General features: G+C 42.1%; 1 protein-coding gene across 5 annotated transcripts in view; it reads left to right on the top strand.

Moving 5' to 3' along the window:
- Nucleotides 1–111: 111 nt before the first annotated feature.
- faima (Fas apoptotic inhibitory molecule a) overlaps nt 112–22,334 on the top strand; it is a 40,333-nt gene continuing 18,110 nt past the window's right edge. Inside the window, exons 1-5 of one of the 5 annotated variants that reach the window (XM_085986533.1) lie at nt 112–352; nt 6,717–6,832; nt 12,418–12,493; nt 14,083–14,207; nt 17,864–18,092. In XM_085986533.1, the coding sequence (XP_085842659.1) occupies nt 14,097–14,207; nt 17,864–18,092 (340 nt within the window). In that variant the 5' untranslated portion in view covers nt 112–352; nt 6,717–6,832; nt 12,418–12,493; nt 14,083–14,096. Of the gene's footprint in view, nt 353–6,716; nt 6,833–12,417; nt 12,494–14,082; nt 14,208–17,375; nt 17,586–17,863; nt 18,093–22,334 lie in introns of those variants that run through there. The other 4 variants (XM_085986534.1, XM_085986535.1, XM_085986532.1 and 1 more) reach the window with 4 other exon arrangements.

Here is a 22,334-nt window from a genome sequence, read left to right as displayed (position 1 = left end):
AAAGGAGCCGCTCAGCTAGTACAAACCAGCCAATCAAATCACTCCGATCGGCGGCGCGGGCGGTCGGTCGCGGCGGCGGCGCTCTCGCGAGATGCGGGCTGCGAGCTGCAGGATTCTCCAGCCGAGGAGAGAAAGATGTCGCTGCGAGTCTGTCCGCTGTCGGGGTAACGGCCTGCGGTTACTGGCGAACGCGTCAAATGCACATCAGCAAGGGATCTGGGGGTCTTGCTTTTACATTTATGTGAAGAACACGGTCTTTGTCGCTAAGAAGATAGTGGCCGGAACGGTGGTTGCCATAGTAACCGATCGGTGCTCGTCAGACGCTCGCAACCCGAAGCAGGGGAGCGCGAAGGTAGTAAACAACGGCCGGCATCAAATTCTCGTTTAAAAACAGCGCGGCTGTGGGCCTGTTTCAGATTAAACCTTCGCTTCTCAGTGTTGTTTACCATTCCCTTCACTCAATCATATTCTGATTCACGGCCGTAGTCGGGTTGATGTTTAATCACCGTGGTTGTGACGTTCCCTTCTCATATGATGAGATCCAAAGGTTATTAGGCTGACTCGTTCTATTTATTAAGATGCTGTACGTAATACGCTGTAGTATCCAGATTTTATTCTTGTCTGAGATACGGTGGGTAAATACTGATTTGATACATTGCTGTCAACGCTGTGGAACACGTTCGCCCAAAACATTAGTAAAGTATTAACAGAGAGCCTTGTGTGATCCGTTCTAAAAATATGGATTTTCCGCAGAGTAAATTGAGTTTTTCGAAAAACTAACATTTGCATCACTGTAAATGAATGAAACTCGTCACTTCTGTCACATCAGTTACGTTACTGTTGAAACTCCTAATAGTTGATAATTTTTTTTTCATTTTAATCCAGTCTAGTTGTGTTTTTCATTTGCTTTATTGAATCAGCCTATTTGGGGCACTGATGTGCAGGCCATGGCAATAATACTACACGTAACCAAATTTGTGTACAAGCTAGTTAACGAAAGGGTTTATTTACGGTTTCTAAGCAAATCTTGCGTGCAGAAAGGAGAATGTCGTCAGTTTTATTTTGTAGGAAATTTCTGGCCTTTAAAGGTCACCTCTATTCGCTACATGGTCATGGGTTTTGAAACTTAACGTGAGAGGAATTGCAAATATGTGTGTATCTATATGTTGACTCAAGTGTGAAAGACCAATGAAGTGCCATGGGTGCATATGGGATTTTAAATTTCATCATTTAATAAAAGAAGGCCCGACACCACCTTCTCAAGGGCAACTAGGGATGGGCTATAAAAGCTAGCCTCGCCAGAGACGTCTACGTCCTGAAAAAAATGGTCTTCTGCATGAGCAATAGAATATGTTAATGCATAGGCACTAGTGTAATATCTTAGTGTGTCTTTAACAGCTGGTGTGGTAAATATTTAAGTGATCTCAAAACTTAACTGCAGTTCCTCAGCAGAGAAAATAACCCAGGTCTTGCATACTTTCAGTGGAAGAATCCTCTAACTGGGGGAAGGGGAACAGTCATAGAAACATAGAAGATAGGAGCAGGAGTAGGCCATTCGGCCCCTCGAGCCTGCTCCCCATTATATGAGATCATGACTGATCATCCAAACTCAGTACCCTGTCCCTGCCTTCTCTCCATATCCCTTGATCCCTTTAGCCTTAAGAAATATATCTAACTCCTCCTTGAATATATTTAATGAATTGGCCTCAACTGCCTTCTGTGGTAGAGAAGTCCACAGGTTCACCACTCTCTGGGTGAAGAAATTCCTCCTCATCTCTGTCCTAAATGGCTTACCCTTTATTCTCAGACTGTGACCCCTGGCTCTGTACTCCCCCACCATCGGGAACATCCTTCCTGCATCTAGTCTGTCTAGTCCTGTTAGAATTTTATAAGTTTCAATGAGATCCCTTCTCATTCTTCTAAACTCCAGGGAGATTATAAGCCCAATCGACCCAATCTCTCTTCATACGTCATTCCTGCCATCCCAGGTATCAGTCTGGTGAATCTTCGCTGCACTCCCTCCATGGCAAGAACATCCTTCCTCAGATAAGGCGACCAAAACTGCACACAATACTCAAGGTGTGGTCTCACCAAGGCCCTGTACAACTGCAGCAAAACATCCTTGTTCCTGTACTCGAACCCTCTTGCTACGAAGGCCAACATACCATTTGCCTTCTTAACCACCTGCTGCACCTGCATGCTTACCTTCAGCGACTGGTGCACAAGGACACCCAGGTCTCGTTGCACTTCCCCTTCTCCCAATCTATTGCCGTTCAGATAATAATCTGCCTTCCTGTTTTTGCCACCAAAGTGGATAACCTCGCATTTATCCACATTGGGCAGATGCATGGCAGATGCAGTATAATCACCCAACCTGTCCAAATCATCCTGGAGTTTCTCCGCATCCTCCTCACAGCACACACACCCACCCAGCTTTGTGTCGTTTGCAAACTTGGAGATATTACATCTAGTTCCCTCATCTAGATCATTAATATATATTGTGAATAGCTGGGGTCCTAGGACTGATCCCTGCGGTACCCCACTAGTCACTGCCTGCCACTCGGAAAAAGACCCATTTATTCCAACTCTTTGCTTCCTGTCTGCCAACCAGTTCTCTATCCAAGTCAGTACCTTGCCCCCAATCCCATGTGCCTTAACTTGACACGCTAATCTCTTATGCGGGACCTTCTCGAAAGCCTTCTGAAAGTCCAATATTGAAGGATGCCATTTGGCCTATCATGTCAGTGCCAGCTCTTTGCTAAAGCAACTCAGAACTAATCCAACTGGCTTGCACTTTTCCCCATAGCCCTTCCCCAACTTCAATTGCTTCAAATATTTATCCAATTTCCCCTTAAAAGATGTAATTGTCTCTACCTCACTTCCTGTAGCAGAGCATTTCCTGCTCCCAACAACTTTCTGCATAAAGAAATTTCTCTAACCTCTCTCCTTAGTGTCAATTTTAAATTGATAGTCTCTCGTCACTGACTCCCCAACTGGAGGAAATCGTTTTTTTTACCAAATCACTCTATGAAAAACCCTTCATAATTTAAATACCCCAATGAAACCTCCTCTTGGCCGTCTCTGCTTTAGGGGAAATACTAACTTTGCTAAAAGCACATGATCTTGAATTGTTTCTATTCTAAACAAATGCCCTGATCTAGATATCTGGGCGACTGACCTAGATTCCTAAAACTGTGCTTCTAACTACAAGCATTATTCCAAATAATGTATTACTATCCTTTCCAGTCTTCTAGAAAAAACAAATTTTTTTTAAAAAGGAAATATTTCATCGTAATTCAGATTTTTCTAGTGAATAGCTAAAACCTTAAAAGGGGACGTTATGATCAAAAAAGAAAGAGACTCTTAATTCAGTAATTGAAGTAAAATATGAATAAGAACTAAAAAGTTAGTCTTATGTATAGACATTTTTGGATCAGTGACTGGAGTCATAACCAGTAGTTTGCCTACGTAACAACAGTGACTACACGTCAGAAGTAAGCCATTGGCTATGAAGCACTTCGGGACATTCTGAAGTTGTGAAAGATGCTATATAAATGCAAGTTCTTATTTTAATTACATTTTTTCTATATATTCTAGTTCAGGATCAGTAATCTGAAAGAATTATTATTAACTAGATGATATTTGTTTAACTTGTCACTTCGTTAGGTGAGTAGGAATGACAACTGCAATTTTCTTTGCTTGTTTAAACTGTCACATGTCAGCATGACTGCTACATAGTATTTAATTATCTATCTTTTAGAACCTTTAATGGTTTAGCTGTCAATCAAGATGTGATATTCAGAATTTTGCCAAATTAAGATGTGCAGCCACTTTAGTCTAATTGTGCATTATTATGTAATATGTAATGAATATAGAATTTAACTTTGTATCCAGAAATAAACTGTTATGGCTCAGCTCTGAAGTTGTGCTATAATTTTTTTGTATTTGACATTATTAATAATGTAGTTTATATTCTTAATGTTAGTATACATGGATGGCTCACATTGGATACACTTCATTATTGGGCTTAAATAATTAGCATTATTTTTCCTTTTCAGAAAAATGTAAAATGTTCTGGTTCTTGTACTTTACAACCAGGAATTTAGCATGGTAGTAGCTGAAGGAAATTCTGGAATCTAAACAACACTAGAAGCACATGGTATTAAAGGGACGGTGATAATGTGGGTATGTAATTGGCTAAGGGATAGGAGGCAGAGAGTAGTGGTGAACGGATGTTTTTCTGACTGGAGAGAAGTATGCAAGTGGAGTCCCCCAGGGGTCGGTATTAGGACCATTGCTTTTCTTGTTATATATAAATTACCTGGACTTGGGTATAGGGAGTACAATTTCGAAGTTTGCAGATGATATAATACTTGGCAATGTAGTAAATAGTGAGCAGGATAGTAGCAGACTTCAGGAGGACATAGATTGGTGAAATGGGCAGATACACGGCAGATGCAATTTAATGCAAATCAGTGTGAATTGAGGAACAACATGGAGAGGCAGTATAATCTAAATGGTGCTATTTTGAGGGGGTGCATGAGCAGAGGGACCTGGGAGTGCATATTCACAAATCCTTGAAGGCGGCAGGGCAAGTTGAGAAGGCAGTTAAGAAAGCGTATGGGATACTTGACATTGAATACAAAAATAAGGAGGTCATGATAAACCTAACAACCACTAGTTAGGCCTCAGCTGGGGTATTGTGTACAATTCTGGGCACCACACTTTAGGACGGATGTCAAGGCCTTGGAGTGGGTACAGAGGAGGTTTACCAGGATGATACCAGAGATAAGGGACTTGAGTTATGTGGAGAGATTGGAGAAGCTGTGATTGTTCTCCTTAGAGCAGAGAGGGTTAAGGGGAGAACTAATGGAGGTATTCAAAATTAAGAGGAGTTTTGATAGAGCAAGTAGGGAGAAACTGTTTCCTCTGGCAAGTGGGCCAGTAACCAGAGGGCATAGATTTAAAATAATTGGCAAAAGAACGGGAGGGGAAATGAGGAGACAATTTTTCCACACAGGATTGTTAAGATCTGGATCACGCTACCTGAAAGTGTGGTGGAATCAGATTCCATAGAGACTTTCAAAAGGTAGTTCGACATGTATTTGAAGAGGACTAATTTGCAGGGTTATAGGGAAAAGGCTGGGGCGTGGGACTAAATTGAACAGCTCTTTCAAAGAGCCAGCACAAGCACGACGGGCCAAGTGGCCCCTTCTGTGCTGCAATATTCTATGATTCTGTGAACACACTTTAATATACACTTTTATCTTAAAGTCTAGTTTATGCTGCACTGATGTATTATTTTAGCTGCAATAGATGGTTGAAACCTAGTATTGATCTAGATGTTTTGGCTTGCCTGACATTTACTCCTTTTTTGGAGAGATCGTTTGCCAGGATTTTGCCACAAAATTATAACCAGAGATTATTTGCTGCCAGATGAAATATGTGCAATAAGGTTTTCTGTGCCTTTGCATCATTAAAGAAAGAAAAACTCTTATAGGAACAAATTATACTATTTTTGTGCAAATATTCCTGTTTAATCATCAACAAGTAGCTACCTAACATCAAAAGTTCAATCCCCAAGACAATTAATGGCATAACATAGGGTTGGAAACTTGTTTTCAGTGTGCAGATAAAAGTTTTCAAAACAATTAGTGTAAGAAATTGGATATTGAGTGTTCTGTATATTAAAATATTTTTTCACTGACTTTTGTTCACAGTTTACAATTTGTTCTCGGGATGTGGCCAATGCTGACAAGGCCACCTTTAATGCCCAACCCTTGTTGCCCTGAAAAGCCATACCTACTTTGTTTTATGAAAATGGACAATGGCATAGGTTGTTTCTTCAGTATTATGCAAACTATGAAATCCACATAAATAGCTTCTTCCTGCCTGAACAAGGACAATCCTACTTGTCTAAGCCCAAAAAATGTGGGTATATGTCCATAAGATCCACGGCTTAAGAGCCCCCCAGGTGCCCATAGGGTTACTATTAGAGTTTAGCCAACTTAAATTGTGCAGCTTACCAACACAGAGTATTAGTAAGATTCCTTCTGCTTTTCCAGCTAAGGTTAGGGCAGTGGTTTACAGGATTCTCTGCAGTTGAATGGAAGAATCCAAGTCAAAGCTCTACTTCTTGAGTTACCATCAATGACCCTGACAATTGATTGGTCAATTATTAACAGCTCTTGAAGTATTGCAGACCTGCCTGGCTTGAATATCGAACAAGAATATCTGGCACCAAGGATTGACTCAGGACCGATACTCAGACATTTCATCTTGGAGGCATCTGAGCTCCTAATAGATTCCATTAGCTTCCGCTCTTCCTGTCCTTCAAGGAAGAGGAAGATTGACATTAGTTGATCATTAGACAACTGATAAGCATAAGTTTTAGCTTTAGCTAGGTGTGCAGTCGGTACTCTGAACTTCTCTTGAGTGACATGATGAGTAGTACAACTCAGCTTGCAACATGTCAGCCACCTTCATTTCTCTCCATTTAAGTACATGCCATTTACCAGGTATACTCATCACCAACTGTTAAATCCAGGTCCTCATGTAATATACTGTGACAAAGAGACGCATCCTTGAAAGCTTCACAGCAATTCATGACTGTGACAAAGAGATGCCTCCTTGAAAGCTTTACAACAATTCATGAAAGTAAAGTAAGCGTGTATTCCTTGAGTCTTACACCATTGTGTGATTTTTTTTATATAAAGCTACAACCTGCCCAAGCATTGCTCATGAGAATGACAGTAGTTGATAATACTCGACTGCAGAATTAAATATCTACACTTAAAATAAATCTAGGAGCGGGAGAGAAAGATTATTTTATGTAAGTACTGACTCATTTTTTATGGTGTAATTCATACTGCTAATGGCTATTTTTATACATTTTGGGTCACTGGTGGCAGGAAAAAATGGTACAACTCCACTGTCTCGGATATGTATTTCATTGTAGAATGCATGGAGTTGCAATTTGGTTTGCACATTATGATTTTATATGCATATGAAATACATAAAATAAGAAATAATTTAATTTAGCTAGATAAAAGTATACTAAGTGTAAGCTGTTTTAAACAGAGGTGCCTCCCTGTAATAGTCCCTTGTAAGAAAATCACATTTTAGGCATGCTTTCACACTTTATAGGTAAGTGATCTGAGGTGAGGTTTTAATGTTTTATAGAAAATAATAGTGAACACCAAGGTTTAAGTTTCTCTGGTAGTGTACTGGTTAACACATGGTTGTAAAATTCTTTAGTATATTGTCTTAGCCAACTACTTAAAGGAGCTTTATGCAAGTGCATTAACCAGTATGCTATGAAAGAAAATTAAACCTAGCTATTTTATTAGTGTGAAAGACTGCTTGCGGTGATGGTATAACTGAAAATTGTTAATGCTATTTGTCAGTACAGCAAATGAATCTTTGCGGTATATTACTAAAGTACTATGATGCATTACCTACAGTACATTGGGCTATTAATGCAGAGTCCTTTTAAGCTTCTGTCTTGTTTAATCTACCACTGATCAAAGCATAATCTGATGACCTCTAGTGCATCTATTTTAAAGAGGCTTATTAACTTCTATAAATTCAGTCTAGTTGTTTTGTAGTCCATTGTTTTAAATCTAAGACACATCAAGATAAAGGAAAGCATTCTGACTGATCTGTGATGAAAAATCAGATCAAAAGCAGCATATGATGCCAACAACTTCAAAAAGTACTAAAAATTGCATGGTTTTGAAAAGCTGCCCAGATAAAATAGATTATTATTCATCAATGGAAACAAAATATTAATACTAGCAGCAAGAATGGTTAGAAAATAACATCCATTGGGGGAAAAATTCAGTTGGTAGCGTCACCCGTTAGCGCCTTAAGAGGGCGCTAAGTGGGGCACAAACTAACTAGCGCCCGGGCGCGGCACTGCCCACACCTCCTGCAAAATTCAGCGGGAGGTTAGTGGTGGCGCTAACCGATAACGCCCTGTGGCGCTGCGCCACTGGCGATGACGTCATTGGTGTGCGCAGCGCCCCACTCACGCCCTGGCCACGATCTTCGGGAGCGCCCCCTGATTTACCGCCGGACGCTATGTCCGACAGGGTCAGAGGGGCGTACCTGCGGCTGGGGAGGCGCAATTTAAAGGCGAGGTGCGGGGCGGCCATTTTTGTTGCTGGCCGCCTGCCAGCACCTGCCTGCGCTCCTGTCCCCGGCCTCCTGAACCCCCGCCCCCTCCCCCCCCCCGCAGAGTGCTGGCTGCGCTCCAAGAGCCCGGCACTTCTCTTGAGTGCCGGGCTCTTTTGCCTGCACTCCTGATCCCCAGGGGCCCAGCTGGGCCCCAGGTCGCGCTGCACAAGGCCCCTCCCCTTTAAGAAGGGGAGGAAGGCCTGCAATACTGCGGCGTGACGTGCCGCAGCGTGTGGCGCTGCAGCACGTAGCGCCACGATATTCACTCGCAACGCCGCAAGAGGGAAGCGGGGCGCTTCCAGTAGCGCCCTGCTTCCCTCTTGGGGCGCAACCACTCAATTTCCGGCATGGGGGCGCTAATTCTTCCGGGTTTTAGCGCCCCGGCGAAGTTAACGCCTCAATTGGGGTGCTGCTCAATTTTTAGCCCATTATCTTTGAGAACTGTTTGGCTGCCTATCCAAAGAGGACATTTTAATGTGCTCTCTACTACTACTAAAATTAATTGCGGGACAACTGCAGCACTTGAGGACAATGGTGTATGTGGCTCTCTGAAGCAGAAGAGCTATTTGTTTGCTCAGCTGAATAAATCAGGACTGCTCACAACTGCCAAGTAGCACAACAGATTGTGCAACCAGGCTATAGCAGTGACTACATTTTTACTAGGGAAACATAGTCGCTCAAGTGAGATAAATGACCAGATAATTTGTTTTAGTCCTGTTGGTTGAGGGATAAATATTGGCCAGGACACGGGGAGAACTGCCATGCTTTTCTTCAAATAGTGCCACGGGATCTTTTACATCCACCTGAGAGAGCAGATGGAGACTCCGTTTAAACCTCTCATCTAAAAGATGGTAGAAGACTTGACACAAGTCAACTGCCTGCCCCAGCTGCAACTGGTGGGGGGCTGGGTGCAGATTACCTGCCTTAAGATTTTGCATTCAATCTTTTGTGCATTTACTAGCCTTCAGGCCTCCCTACAATTCAGGATGGATAATGGTACTGCGATACCTGCCCGGATTGTCTCAAAGGTGGCCCCTGCCTTAAGTATAACTATTTGTAACATTGTATGGGTTATGTATTGTCACAAATTAAATTTTGTCTATTCTAATCCATTTTTGTGCAAGAATCATAACATCTAAGAGCACATGATGTAGATCACAGTTTTACTTGTTTTAGTGAAAAACTGTCAAAATTTGGAGGTTCATGATAGGATTGACATTAATTTTTGTATCTGTGAAGGTCTACTGCATTTTTTATAAATATAATACATATCATTCTACACAGTAAAATAGGCCCAAATTCCAGGTATACATTGAGTACACACTGGCCTAGAAATTGCATGATGCTGCGCCCATTTTAAAGGCGTAACATGGGCACCAAAACGTCCAATATGGCACCTTTTGCACCAGAAGTGTAGTGATGCTGAACCTGAGAGAATATCTAGTGGAGATCCAAAATTTGTAATAGTGGCCAAAAAATGATAACCCCAGGAGTGGGACTGAAAAGCAAAAACACTGGGAGCAAGGCTAAAAGAAATAATACTTAGAATTGCACTAAAGAAAACACAGACAGTAGGACTACACATTCACATCAAGCTGGAGAGCACCTTAGCTGTCCAATATCTGGAACAATAACGTGACCCAGAGATTGTAACAATAAGACCCCTCGTTGTGTATACTGAATAATATGATCTTACAGGTGCCACCATTTCCATTTTCCTATCTTTTTGGAAGATGGACAGACAAGCATTTTTGTGAGACAGTGCCAATTGTAACCAACAAATTGGTTTATTTTACAAGAAATACGAATGATGAGAACCTAGTTTTCCAGTGAAATTCATTCAATTCCTTACTACTCTTATCATTAAACATACTGTGCTCAGTTATGGCCTCCATGTTACAAAAAAGATATATCGGCACAGGAGAATGTGCAAACAAGATTTACATGTATGATAACAGAACTGAGGTTATAACTTTCAGGAAAGACTGAACAGTTCCGAGGGATCTAGGGGCCCTTGTGCATGAAACACAAAAAGTTAGCATGCAGGTGCAGCAAGTAATCAAAAAGCCAAATGGAATGTTGGCCTTTATTGCAAAGGGGTTGGAGTATAAAAGCAGGGAAGTCCTGCTACAACTGTACAAGGTATTGGTGAGATCACACCTTGAGTACTGCGTACAGTTTTGGTCTCCTTATTTAAAGAAAGATATACTTGCTTTGGAGGCAGTTCAGAGACGATTCACACGGTTGATTCCTGAGATGAGGGGGTTGACTTATGAAGAAAGGTTGAGCAGGTTGGGCCTATACTCATTGGAATTTAGAAGAATGAGAGACGATCTTATTGAAACATATAAGATATTGAGGGGGCTCGACAAGGTAGATGCAGAGAGGATGTTTCCCCTCGTGGGGAAATCTAGAACTCGGGCATAGTTTCAGAATAAAGGGTCGCCCTTTTAGAACTGAGATGAGGAGGAATTTCTTCTCTCAGAGGGTCGTAAATCTGTGGAATTCTCTGCCCCAGAGAGCTGTGGCGGCTGGGTCATTAAATACATTTAAGGTGGAGATAGACAGATTTTTACAAGGTAAGGGAGTGAAGGGTTATGGGGAGTGGGCAGGGAAGTGGCTTTGAGCCCAAGATCAGCCATGATCTTATTGAATGGCGGAGCAGGCTCGAGGGGCCAAGTGGCCTATTCCTGCTCCTATTTCTTATGTTCTAACAGGCTGGGGCTCTTTTCTCTAGAAATGAGAAGGCTGAGAGGTGACATGATAGAGGTCTTTAAAATTATGAAGAGGTTCAGTAGGATAGAGAAGATGTTTCCGCTTGTGGGGGAGTCCAAAACTAAGAGCCATAAATATAAGATAGTTACCAATAAATCCAATAAGGAATTCAAGAGCATCCTCTTTACTCAGAGAGTGGTTACAATGAGGAACATCCTACCACATGGAGTAGTTGAGGCAAATAGCATAGGTGCATTTAAGGGGAAACTAGGTAAGTGCATGAGGGAGAAAGGAATAGAAGGATATGTTGAGAGGGTGAGATGAAGCAAGATGGAAGGAGGCTTGTGTGGAGCATAAACTCCAGCATAGATCTGTTGGGCCAAATAGCCTGTTTCTGTGCTGTAAGTTCTATGTAATAACAAAGTACACAACTTTGCCCTGGTATGGGCTGAACTCACTTTAAAATTAGCAGTCCTTGAGCTAACCAGCATTAACCATACTCTTACAGGCTGCATGCGATTATGCCTCAGTCTAGAGCCTCATAGCCTCCTTCAGAGAAAGCGAGACCTCTCTGCCTCATTGTTTCGGATGCAAACCTGCTGATCTGACTTTTTCCAGGAGAGAACATCCAATATCTGTGTTAAGGATAGGCTCGCTACGCTGCCAGTCAAAATTGCCATTTTGAATAACACTCCCCATTGATGTGGGAGCTATGGTAACTATACTGTCTCTGTTGCTAGGCTTCCTGCAGAGCATATTGAATGAAAACCATTCTAGCATAAAAGGTGCAGGATGACTCACTATTATCTCAAAACTGATATGGTATATGAGAATATGACATTTTTGGTACCTGCTTTATCTAGTATATCAACCAAAGGTCATAATCAATATCCCAAATAGCTTATGTATCTCTGGGAATTAACTTTTGTGAACTGCATCTAACTTAATAGCAACATTGTAATGTAAATTAAATTAATGTAAAATCCCTTCCAGGACAAATAGGTAAAAAATCTCAAACTTTTATAACCACACACCTTGAAATATCCCAAAGCCGAGAGTTCCCTCCCCAATGATTGTAAATACGTTATTATGTAACTTTCCTCCTTACCCTTTCCATAACTGTTCTTACTCCCACTTCCCCACACAAACCTCAAGCCACCAATCCCTTCTGTGCTCACCACTCACTGCGTCCATGTTATCTGCAACCCCACTTCCTCCTTTTCCATCTTAAAACTTACACCACTTCCTGTCACTTTGTCCATCCACTCATTACCACAACCACTTTCCTACTTCCCAACACAATTTCTGTAACCCATTGTCTCTTCGATAATATGCATCATAAGTACTAACATTTTACTGAACAGTTACATAACAAAAGTGACAATTTAGATGTTAATGTTTATTCAATTTGCCAGTAAATCTATTTATAAAAAGGATCCCAAAGTCTGGTAGGTAACTTGTAGAGTGTGGTGAAAATTTGCTCAAATTCTCACAAGTTACTGATTGTTCATATATTGTATTTAGACCCAGATTTCTAATGTCTCATTTTAATAAGGGACACTGCTGAGAACAAGTTACAAAATCACCAAGGCAAGCCAAGGTAATTAAACATTAATATCTGGATCAATAGACTGCCACGTTCCACCTCTTAATGACGTCTTCGCTGCATATTATTCTATCTTTGTCCATTCTGCTTGCTAATTGGATAAGAATCTGATAAGCTGGTTCCTGTGGCATCCTGGGAGGAGATTACTATGCCTGAAGATGTTATGAGTTACTGACTGCTTTCAGTAGTTTGTAATATCATGGCAGATGAGTGAAGATGTTGCTAATAGATACAGTTTGCTTGCCTTTATTATTATGATGATCTGCTGTTGAAACCCTCATCCATGCCTTTGTTATCTCTGGACTTGACTATTCCAACGCACTCCTGGCTGGCCTCCCACGTTCTACCCTGCGTAAACTTGAGGTCATCCAAAACGCAGCTGTCTGTGTCCTAACTTGCTGACCTACATTGGCTCCTGGTTAAGCAACGCGTTGATTTAAAAATTCTCATCCTTGTTTTCAAATCCCTCCATGGGCTCGCCCTTCCCTATCTCTGTAATCTCTTCCACCCCCACATCCCCCCCCCCACCCCCCGAGATATCTGCGCTCCTCTAATTCTGCCCACTTGAGCATCCCTGATTTTAATCGCTCAACCATTGATGGCCGTGCATTTAGCTACCTAGGCCCTAAGCTGTGGAATTCCCTCCCTAAACCTCTCCGCCTCTCTACCTTTCCACCTTTAAGATGCTCCTTAAGCCTATGTCTTCGACCAAGCTTTTGGTCATCTGCCCTAATTTCTCCTTATGTGGCTTGTCAAATTTTTTTGTCTTACAACACTCCTGTGAAACGCCTTGGGCCGTTTTACTACGTTAAAGGAGCTATATAAATACAAGTTGTTGTTGTATGAATACTATTTCTGGTGTGCTGAAGTAGAGCAGGATTTCATGAAATGGTTTGAACACTGATGTGCAGTAATGGTGTTCAACCTACAAAGACAGCATACCAAACTTATTATAGGTGTCTTATTAAGAAATACTGTAATCTTGCTTGGCTATTAAACTAATGCAAAAATTAATAGTTTATAGGGGATGATTATTGCTTTGTTAGATAATGTAGAACAGTATTAAATGGTAGAATATTGTCATTTTCCAAGAGTTTTTTTGCTACAAAAATATGTCTTAATTTTTTTTGTATGTCTGTCTTATATTTACTGTGTACAGGAACATTTCATTATCTTCCCAAGGATCTTTCCCTATCTCCATTTATAAATCGGCTTTTTAAACTGCTATATATACATTGCTCTTCCTTCATAGTGTTCTCACCTGTTAGAATGTGCAGTTTGTCATTTATGTACTTGCTTGTTGTATTCTGCCTCTTTAACTGTGTATTTCTAAGCGTCTTACATTAAAGTGTTTGCTGCTGTTCATTTGCTGCCATTACGACCTAGGTTGCTGTTGTCTGAACACCTGCATTTGAACTTCTGAATATGTTGTAACGATTCACTGGATATTATGATGTGAATTAACGTTCAGTTGTGCTAATTACGTGTGTGCATTTAGAATTTTAGGTTGCCATGACAAAGTTTGTGGTGTTGGTTGCGTGCCTCTTGTATTAAAAAAAATTGATATTTTTGTATTTTTTTAGGCCACTTTGAGAAAATGGCTGATTTGGTGGCATTGTGGGAAGTAGCTCTAAGTGATGGTGTTCACAAAATAGAATTTGAGCATGGTACCACCTCAGGAAAGCGAGTGGTGTATGTTGACGGAAAGGTAAGTTATTCAAAGTTTGTTTTAATATTGTCTCAATTATATGACATTAAATTCGCCATGCTAGTTTTATACACGCTCCCCTGATGGCTTAGTGAACAAGTGCACTTCATGGTGTAATGCTAATCCATACAAACCAGAAGATTTTAGGATGGATCCTTAATTGGGACATCAGTTGGGGTGCTGCAATTGACCTTGCTGCTGGTTAGGGAGAGCGAAAATTAAGCAAAATGTCTGTTCCTGGTGACTATTCAATAACCCATGTTGGAAAGCACATGTGTGTGTGGATGTAAGATCCACTGTTTCCCATTGTCGAGTAGTTTGCACAAGAAGATTGGTCACATGGGCAAAGTATCAAGGGACTGCTAGTGCTCAGGGAACCATACCCAGCAGGGTCAAATATTTTTTATATATACATATAAATGCATAGATTAACAGATTATGCTCATACTTAAAATAAATTCAGAGTACCCAGCTGATAATAATTTATTTGAGTGCCGTAGCTTCAGATTGGCTCTCGGGCAGTCTAAAGTTAAGTTCCTAGGGAGCTGCTCCAGAACACACGGCTGTTCCCATTACTGGTGTTCTGGAGCAACCTAGCAGAAAGGGAGGTTTCAGCAGGTAAAAAAAAAAATTGCCTTTTTAAAAAAAAAGTCAAATAAGATTTTAATGGCCCTGAAATTAGGATCGGGAGCTTGCCGCGCGTGCAAGCCCCCGATCTGCACTCACCCTGCGCGCCAACATCTGAAGCCCAGGCCTGCTCGCATTTCCTGTCACTGGCCCGGTTCAGATGTCGGCGCGCTGTGCTTACCTGATCCAGCGGCGTAGTTAGTGCGATGTGCCGGCTGGGATCAGGTGAGCACTGTGCAGCCAATCAGGGGAGGGGAAACTCATTCATGAGTTTGACAGAGCTGTCAAACTCATGAAAAGTATGGGCTGCCAAAACACTACTTTAACTTTAAATAAAATTTTAATAAACATCCCACTGATTATATTAACTATAAATAAGTTTTTAAAAATGTTTTAAACAATTAATCAATTTTTTGTAAAAAATAAATTTTTTAAAAATAGGGTCTAAAACTAAACTTACCTTACTGTAAATTCTTTAAAAATAACAAACCTGTGAAAAAAAAATTTCTACATTGTACTAAAAGCCCACTTACCTGTAAAACTAAATACTTACGTCTGGTTTTTCCACGCGTAAAGACCGGAGGCCTTTACACTCGGGCAACTGTGGGGGGAAAAAAAGGAATTTCACTGCGCACGCGCTGCCTGTGCAGTCGCGCACATTCTGCCTCTTAACCCCTTGGGTCAGAGGACAGGAAATGCCGGTTTTCAGCGCATGCGCTGTGCATGCTGAAAACCGGCAATTCCTCCGGGCACACGCGTGAGTACCCCGTCCGTACTCACGCGTTGTGCCCGGAATTACTGGGCCAATAAGTCTGTCTTTTTTCTAGTATAAAATGGATGAGTACATCAGTACAAATTCTCATATTTGAAATCTCAACATCTGTCCTAGCGCTAAAATGTAGTTGCTTCAGAAATTAAGGCAGTGGCTAATATCTTAGCACCAGATGTGGAGTTTGTCAATTATTTCCTATTCTCACTTTCTGAAACTACATGTGTCAATTTCAATAGCATTGTTTCCCACTTACACTATTCCTAGTCTAAGAGTTCTCTAAATAATATCTTAATTTGCATTTCTTTGTTTTCCTTTTTTATCCAAATAATGGTTATCAGTGCTAGAGAAAAGAACACTTTTCCATTTTGAACACCCAGTCGTGAGTTCCCACGCCAGATGCACATTAGTACTCTCTTTACTGCACCCCAGTGCCTTCAGGTACTCACTTTACTGCAGACTGAGGCTGCCCCCTCGGCCTCTGCCAGGCCAGAGCCATGCAGCAGCCGAAAAGCTGCCCAGCCTTCTTGTGGGGGTTGAGGGTTCAGAGCATTGTGTGCCTGTTTACCCATCAAAGGAAAAAAAGGAACCATTCGGCTTTCAATCCGTCACAGTGTATACCGTGTTGCAGGTGGTGTGCGACAGATGAAGGTGCAAGGGGGCCAGTGTTGTACTATTTCTGGGGATTCTGCTAGCTAGTTACTAATCAAGGAGCTGTGTAGGCTTGGATTCTATGGAGATAGACATTCCCTTAAAATGAGTTCAGTCTGAAATGACAGTTGTGAGCGCTGCTCTCTGAGAGTTTAAAGTGTGGTGATGCCCAGGTTGGGCAAGAAAGAAAGGGAGAGCATGGTGAGTGCCATACCTTTCTAGCTCTGGTCAGGTCATTGAACTTCATCCTGTACTGTTCTTCTGTTCTTGGGGTCATCGAGATTGCAATCAGTACATCTGCCACCTCTCTGTGCTCCTCAGCTGACTGCTTGAGCCAGCTTGGCCTTCCGGAGCCCATGAACTGGTCTGGCCAGGTCTCTGTCTCCTCAAGAAGGGCCTGCCGGTCACCCTATGGAAAGCCACAGGCATTCTTCCTGCCAGATTTGGGCTCCTCAGTGCTAATTTCACTCTGAGCAAAGGGAAGTGCTGTTGAGACACTGGAAACACACTGGAAAAGGATTTGTTTTAAATTACAGACAGAAAACTGTCTGTCACTTACCTACAACTCCCAAGCCTCACTCTGAAGAATGGTGCTTTTATCCACCCCAGGTTCTCTGGGGACCTTGTTGGTTACGCTGAAATCATGGTGGTTTTTCTGCTGATTTTTTTTAATGTTCCAGCATAGTCAAATGAGCTCTGCAGAAAATTTCGGTTTAAACAGCCATTTGCAAGATGGGCATAAAAATGGATGTATATTTTGCCATAACTTGTCAGGTACATTGCAGGAATTTTCAGATCTATATGTCGGCATGGTTTTGTTGGTGCATCAGCTTGGCTCAGTTGGAAGCACTCTCGCCTCTTGAGTAAAAAGATGGCAAGTTCAAGCTCCACGATGGATATGAGCTACAAAATGTAGCTTGACATCCAGTGTGGTATTAAGGAAACGTTGCACTGTCTGACATGCCATCTTTCAGATAGACTTAAATAGACTGTTGTAATGTTTCCCACATTACAACAGTGACTCCACTTCAAAAATACTTCATTGGCTGTAAAGCGCTTTGAGACGTCCGGTGGTGGTGAAAGGCGCTATATAAATGCAAGTCTTTTTTTTCTTTTAAAAGATTCCATGACACTATTCAAAGAGAAGGGAGCTCTCTAAGTGTCTCGGCCAGCATTCTTCCCGAAACCAGCACCACCAGAAACAGATTATCTGGTGATTCATTTATTTGTTGTTTGCGAGACCTCATGTATGCAGATTGGCTGTTATGTTTCCCTACATAACTGTGACTGCACCTCGAAAGTTATCCATTATTTGTAAAGCACTCTACAAGGTACTAAGGACCTGATAAGGCACTATATCAATCCAAATTTGTTTTTTCTTCTTTCTTTATGATTGTTTAATAAACTCTAATATCTGGCCTCTGCTGTTTGATTTGGGTTTTTTATGTCTAATGGCCCCTTATGATTTGTAACATACTCCCATTAGTCATTGCTTCTGCATACAATATGTTTTATTTATTGTAACTTAGTTTTGATGTAACATTTGAAAATCTTCAATAATGGAAGAAACTTTTTTTGTGTGTTTAACAAAACAATATTTTATTATCAGGAAGTTATACGGAGGGACTGGATGTTCAAACTTGTTGGGAAGGAAACCTTTTCAGTCGGGGCAACTAAAACAAAAGCAACCATCAACATTGATGCAGTTAGTGGTTTTGCTTATGAATACACATTGGAGATCAATGGGAAAAGCCTGAAGAAGTATATGGAGAACAGGTCAAAGACTACAAACACATGGCTATTAAATCTGGATGGAGTAGATTTTCGAATAGTGCTGGGTAGGTGCATGTTAGGATAGGAAGTTTTTTGCTTCTTTACTGAAAGTGACTGTATATTTAACTTATCCTGGTTTGAGACATCTACACACTGTGTGTGAAAGGCTTCCCCGCCTCACCCCCCACCCATCACTCTAGCTTGTGTCTCATAGAAACATAGAAGATAGGAGCAGGAGTAGGCCATTCGGCCCCTCGAGCCTGCTCCGCCATTCAATGAGATCATGGCTGATCATCCAAATTCAGTACCCTGTCCCTGCCTTCTTCCCATATCCCTTGATCCCTTTAGCCTTAAGAAATATATCCAACTCCTTCTTGAATATATTTAATGAACTGGCCTCCACCGCCCTCTGTGGCAGAGAATTCCACAGGTTCATCACTCTCTGGGTGAAGAAATTCCTCCTCATCTCAGTCCTAAATGGCTTACCCCTTATCCTTAGACTATGACCCCTGGCTCTGGACGCCCCGGCCTGACAGAATTTTATAGGTTTCGATGAGATCCCCTCTCAATCTTCTAAACTCCAGTGAGTATAAGCCCAATCGACACAATCTCTCCTCATACGTCATTCCTGCCATCCCAGGTATCAGCCTGGTGAATCTTCGCTGCACTCCTTCCATGGCAAGCACATCCTTCCTCAGATAAGGCGACCAAAACTGCACACAATACTCAAGGTGCGGTCTCACCAAGGCCCTATACAACTGTAGCAAGACATCCTTGTTCCTGTACTCGAACCCTCTTGTTACGAAGGCCAACATACTATTTGCCTTCTTAACCACCTGCTGCACCTGCATGCTTACCTTCAGCGACTGGTGCACAAGAACACCCAGGTCTCTTTGCACTTCCCCTTCTCCCAATCTATTGCCATTCAAATAATAATCTGCCTTCCTGTTTTTGCCACCAAAGTGGATAACCTCACATTTATCCACATTATAGCGCATTTGCCATGTTTCTGCCCAATCACCCAACCTGTCCAAATCGTACTGGAGTTTCACGACATCCTCCTCACAGCATACCCTCCCACCCAGCTTTGTGTCGTCTGCAAATTTGGAGATATTACATCTAGTTCCCTCGTCCAGATCATTAATATATATTGTGAACAGCTGGGGTCCTCGGACCGATCCTTGCGGTACCCCACTAGTCACTGCCTGCCACTCGGAAAACGACCCATTTATTCCAACTCTCTGCTTTCTATCTGCCAACCAGTTCTCTATCCAAGTCAATACCTTGCCCCCAATCCCATGTGCCTTAATTTTGCATGCTAATCTCTTATGCGGGACCTTATCGAAAGCCTTCTGAAAGTCCAAATATGCCACATCCACCTCCCTTATCTATTTTACCAGTTACATCCTCAAAAAATTCCAGTAGAATAGTCAAGCACGACTTACCTTTTGTAAATCCATGTTGACTTTGTCCGATCCTGTCACTGCTTTCCAAGTGCTCTGCTATTACATCTTTTATAGTGGACTCTAGCATTTTCCCCACTACCGATGTCAGGCTTACCTACCGATTCCCCGCTTTTTCTCTACCACCTTTTTTGAATAGTGGGGTAACATTAGCTACCCTCCAATCCATGGGTACTGTTCCAGAGTCTATCGAGTTCTGGAAGATGACCAGCAATGCATCTACTATCTCCAGGGCCACTTCCTTAAGTACCCTAGGATGTAGATTATCAGGCCCTGGGGATTTATCGGCCTTCAATCCCGTCAACTTCCCCAACACCATTTCCCTACAAATACTGATTTCTTTCAGTTCCACCCTTTCATCAGACCCTATATTCCCCAACATCTCTGGGAGGTTATTTGTGTCCTCCTTTGTGAAGACAGAACCAAAATATGTATTTAATTGGTCAGCCATTTCTTTGTTCCCCATTATAAATTCCCCTGATTCTGACTGTAAGGGACCTACGCTTGACTTCACCAATCTTTTTCTCTTCACATATCTATAAAAGCTTTTACAGTCAGTTTTTATGTTCCCTGAAAGCTTACTTTCATACTCTATTTTCCCTTTCTTAATTAATCCCTTTGTCCTCCTTTGTTGAATCCTAAACTGCTCCCAATCCTTTGCTGCTTTTTTTGGCCAATTTATATGTCCTCTCCTTGGATCTTATATTGTCCCTAATTTCCCTTGTTAGCCACAGTTGAGTCACCTTTTTTGATTTATTTTTATGCCAAACTGGGATAAACAAATTCTGTAGTTCATCCATGCAATCTTTGAAAGTTTGCCATTGCCTATCCACCGTCAACCCTTTGAGTGACATTACCCAATCAATCCTACCCAACTCGCGTCTCATACCATCATAGTTCCCTTTATTTAAATTCAGGACCTTAGTCTCTGAGTCAGCTACTTCACTCTCCATCTTAATGAAGAATTCTATCATATTATGATCGCTCCGACCCAAGGGGCCTCGCACAACAAGATTGCTAATTAATCCTTTCTCATTGCATAATACCCAGTCTAAGATGGCCTGATCCCTAGTTAGTTCCTCGACATATTGGTCCAGGAAACCATCCCGTATACACTCCAGGAATTCCTCCTCCACAGTATTGTTACTAATTTAGTTAGCCCAAGCTATATGTAGATTAAAGTCACCCATGATGACTCCTGTGCATTTATTGCACGCTTCTCAACTCTATCATCAGGCTCATCTTCTTCATGAAACCCACCTCCTGCACTTTCAACTGCCTTACAATCCAACCCCTTGCTACATTATGACTATCTCTATGACCTAATGCTCATGGATACCAGTAGTTCCCTTTCCTTGGTGCCTGTCACTCTGCCTTTTTAAATTGCTGCTAGCTACCTCTTCAAAAGCCACTCTCAAACCATCCATCCTATCCAACTGCTGTTCTATCTCCAACCTCCTTTCCCCTCTGTGGTCCTTAAAAATGGTGTCAACCAAGTATGTGCTCACCTCTCCCATCATTCCTTTCTCAAATCCTTTCAGTTTTGTTACTTGCCCCTGCACTGAGACTGCCCTGGGCAAAGTCACTACCGGCATTCTTTGTGATTGCGGCCATGGTATATGATTCCCCCATTGTCATCCTCACCTTTGCCCTGGCATTCGACACAGTTGACCACTCAATTCTCTTCCACTATTTCTCATCCGTTACTCACCTTCATGATTCCACTTCTTCTAACTGTTGAATGTAGTCAGCATAACTCTTACAATGCCTTCTTTTCCTACCCTACACTGTCGCCTTGGGAGCATCCCAAGGTTCCATACTTGTTCCTGTCCTTTTCCTCGTCTACATTCTGCTCTTTGGCAACATCATCTCTAATCATGGGGTTAGCTTTCATATTTGACAACATCCAACTCTACCCTTCCGCCACCATACTCAACCACTGCGCTTCCTCCAAATTAACATTGGTAATATAATGGTATCCTGTTTGGCCACCATCAAAAACTCCACACCTTGCCCTCATTCCATCCTTCTCTCCGCCTGCTCGCTCAGGCTAAATCTGAGGTGCACTCCAGTTTCACGTTGAGCTGAGCTTTAAACCTCATTTCAGATTCATCGTCAACCCTAACCCTAAATCACCTATTTCTACACCCCCACACTTATCTCATCCCCAAGTGTTGCTGAAAAGCCCCATCTACCCCTACGAACTGATCAGAGAGAGCCAGCATTGGTTTGTAAAGGGCAAGTCATGTCTAACAAACCTAGTTGAATTTTTTGAGTAGGTAATTCACATGGTAGATAAGGGCGTGTCTATGGATGTTATTTATATGCACTTCCAGAAGGCATTCGATAAGGTTCCACGCAAGAGACTGTTAGCAAAAATAAAAGCGCATGGAATTGGAGGCAATCTATTGACATGGGTCAGGAATTGGAGACAGGCCGCGATTTTATCAGCGGTGCCGGGATGGTGGCGGGAAAGCTGGCTTCCGGATTCCAGTCATGATCCTGGCTACAGCCGCTCTGTCAAAGGGATTTTCCCTTGATTGGCCTTGTTAAGCCCGCCCTGCGGGCTTCCCGGCCAAGTAACAGGAAGCGGGTCTGATGACGTCATTTGACGACACGTCATCAGCTGGTTTCCTTAAAGGGACCACATCCACATTGAGTTTGACAGTTGTTCTGTCAGTGTTCTACAGCATTGAGGTGCTGCAAACACTGACAACCACTGCACAAAGGTGGATGCTTTCACCCAGGCTCTCCAATGACTCCCTCCATATGCTTATGATGGGAATCACAGCACGCAGGGAGGTTCTCTTCCCTTCTAAGGGTGGAAGAGACCTCCCTGGACAC

The sequence above is a fragment of the Somniosus microcephalus genome, chromosome 4 (genome assembly GCF_052327205.1).
Source record: "Somniosus microcephalus isolate GS21.2 chromosome 4, FLI_Smic_1.0, whole genome shotgun sequence".
Classification (NCBI taxonomy): domain Eukaryota; kingdom Metazoa; phylum Chordata; class Chondrichthyes; order Squaliformes; family Somniosidae; genus Somniosus; species Somniosus microcephalus.
This window is presented reverse-complemented; position numbering and strand designations above follow the sequence as displayed.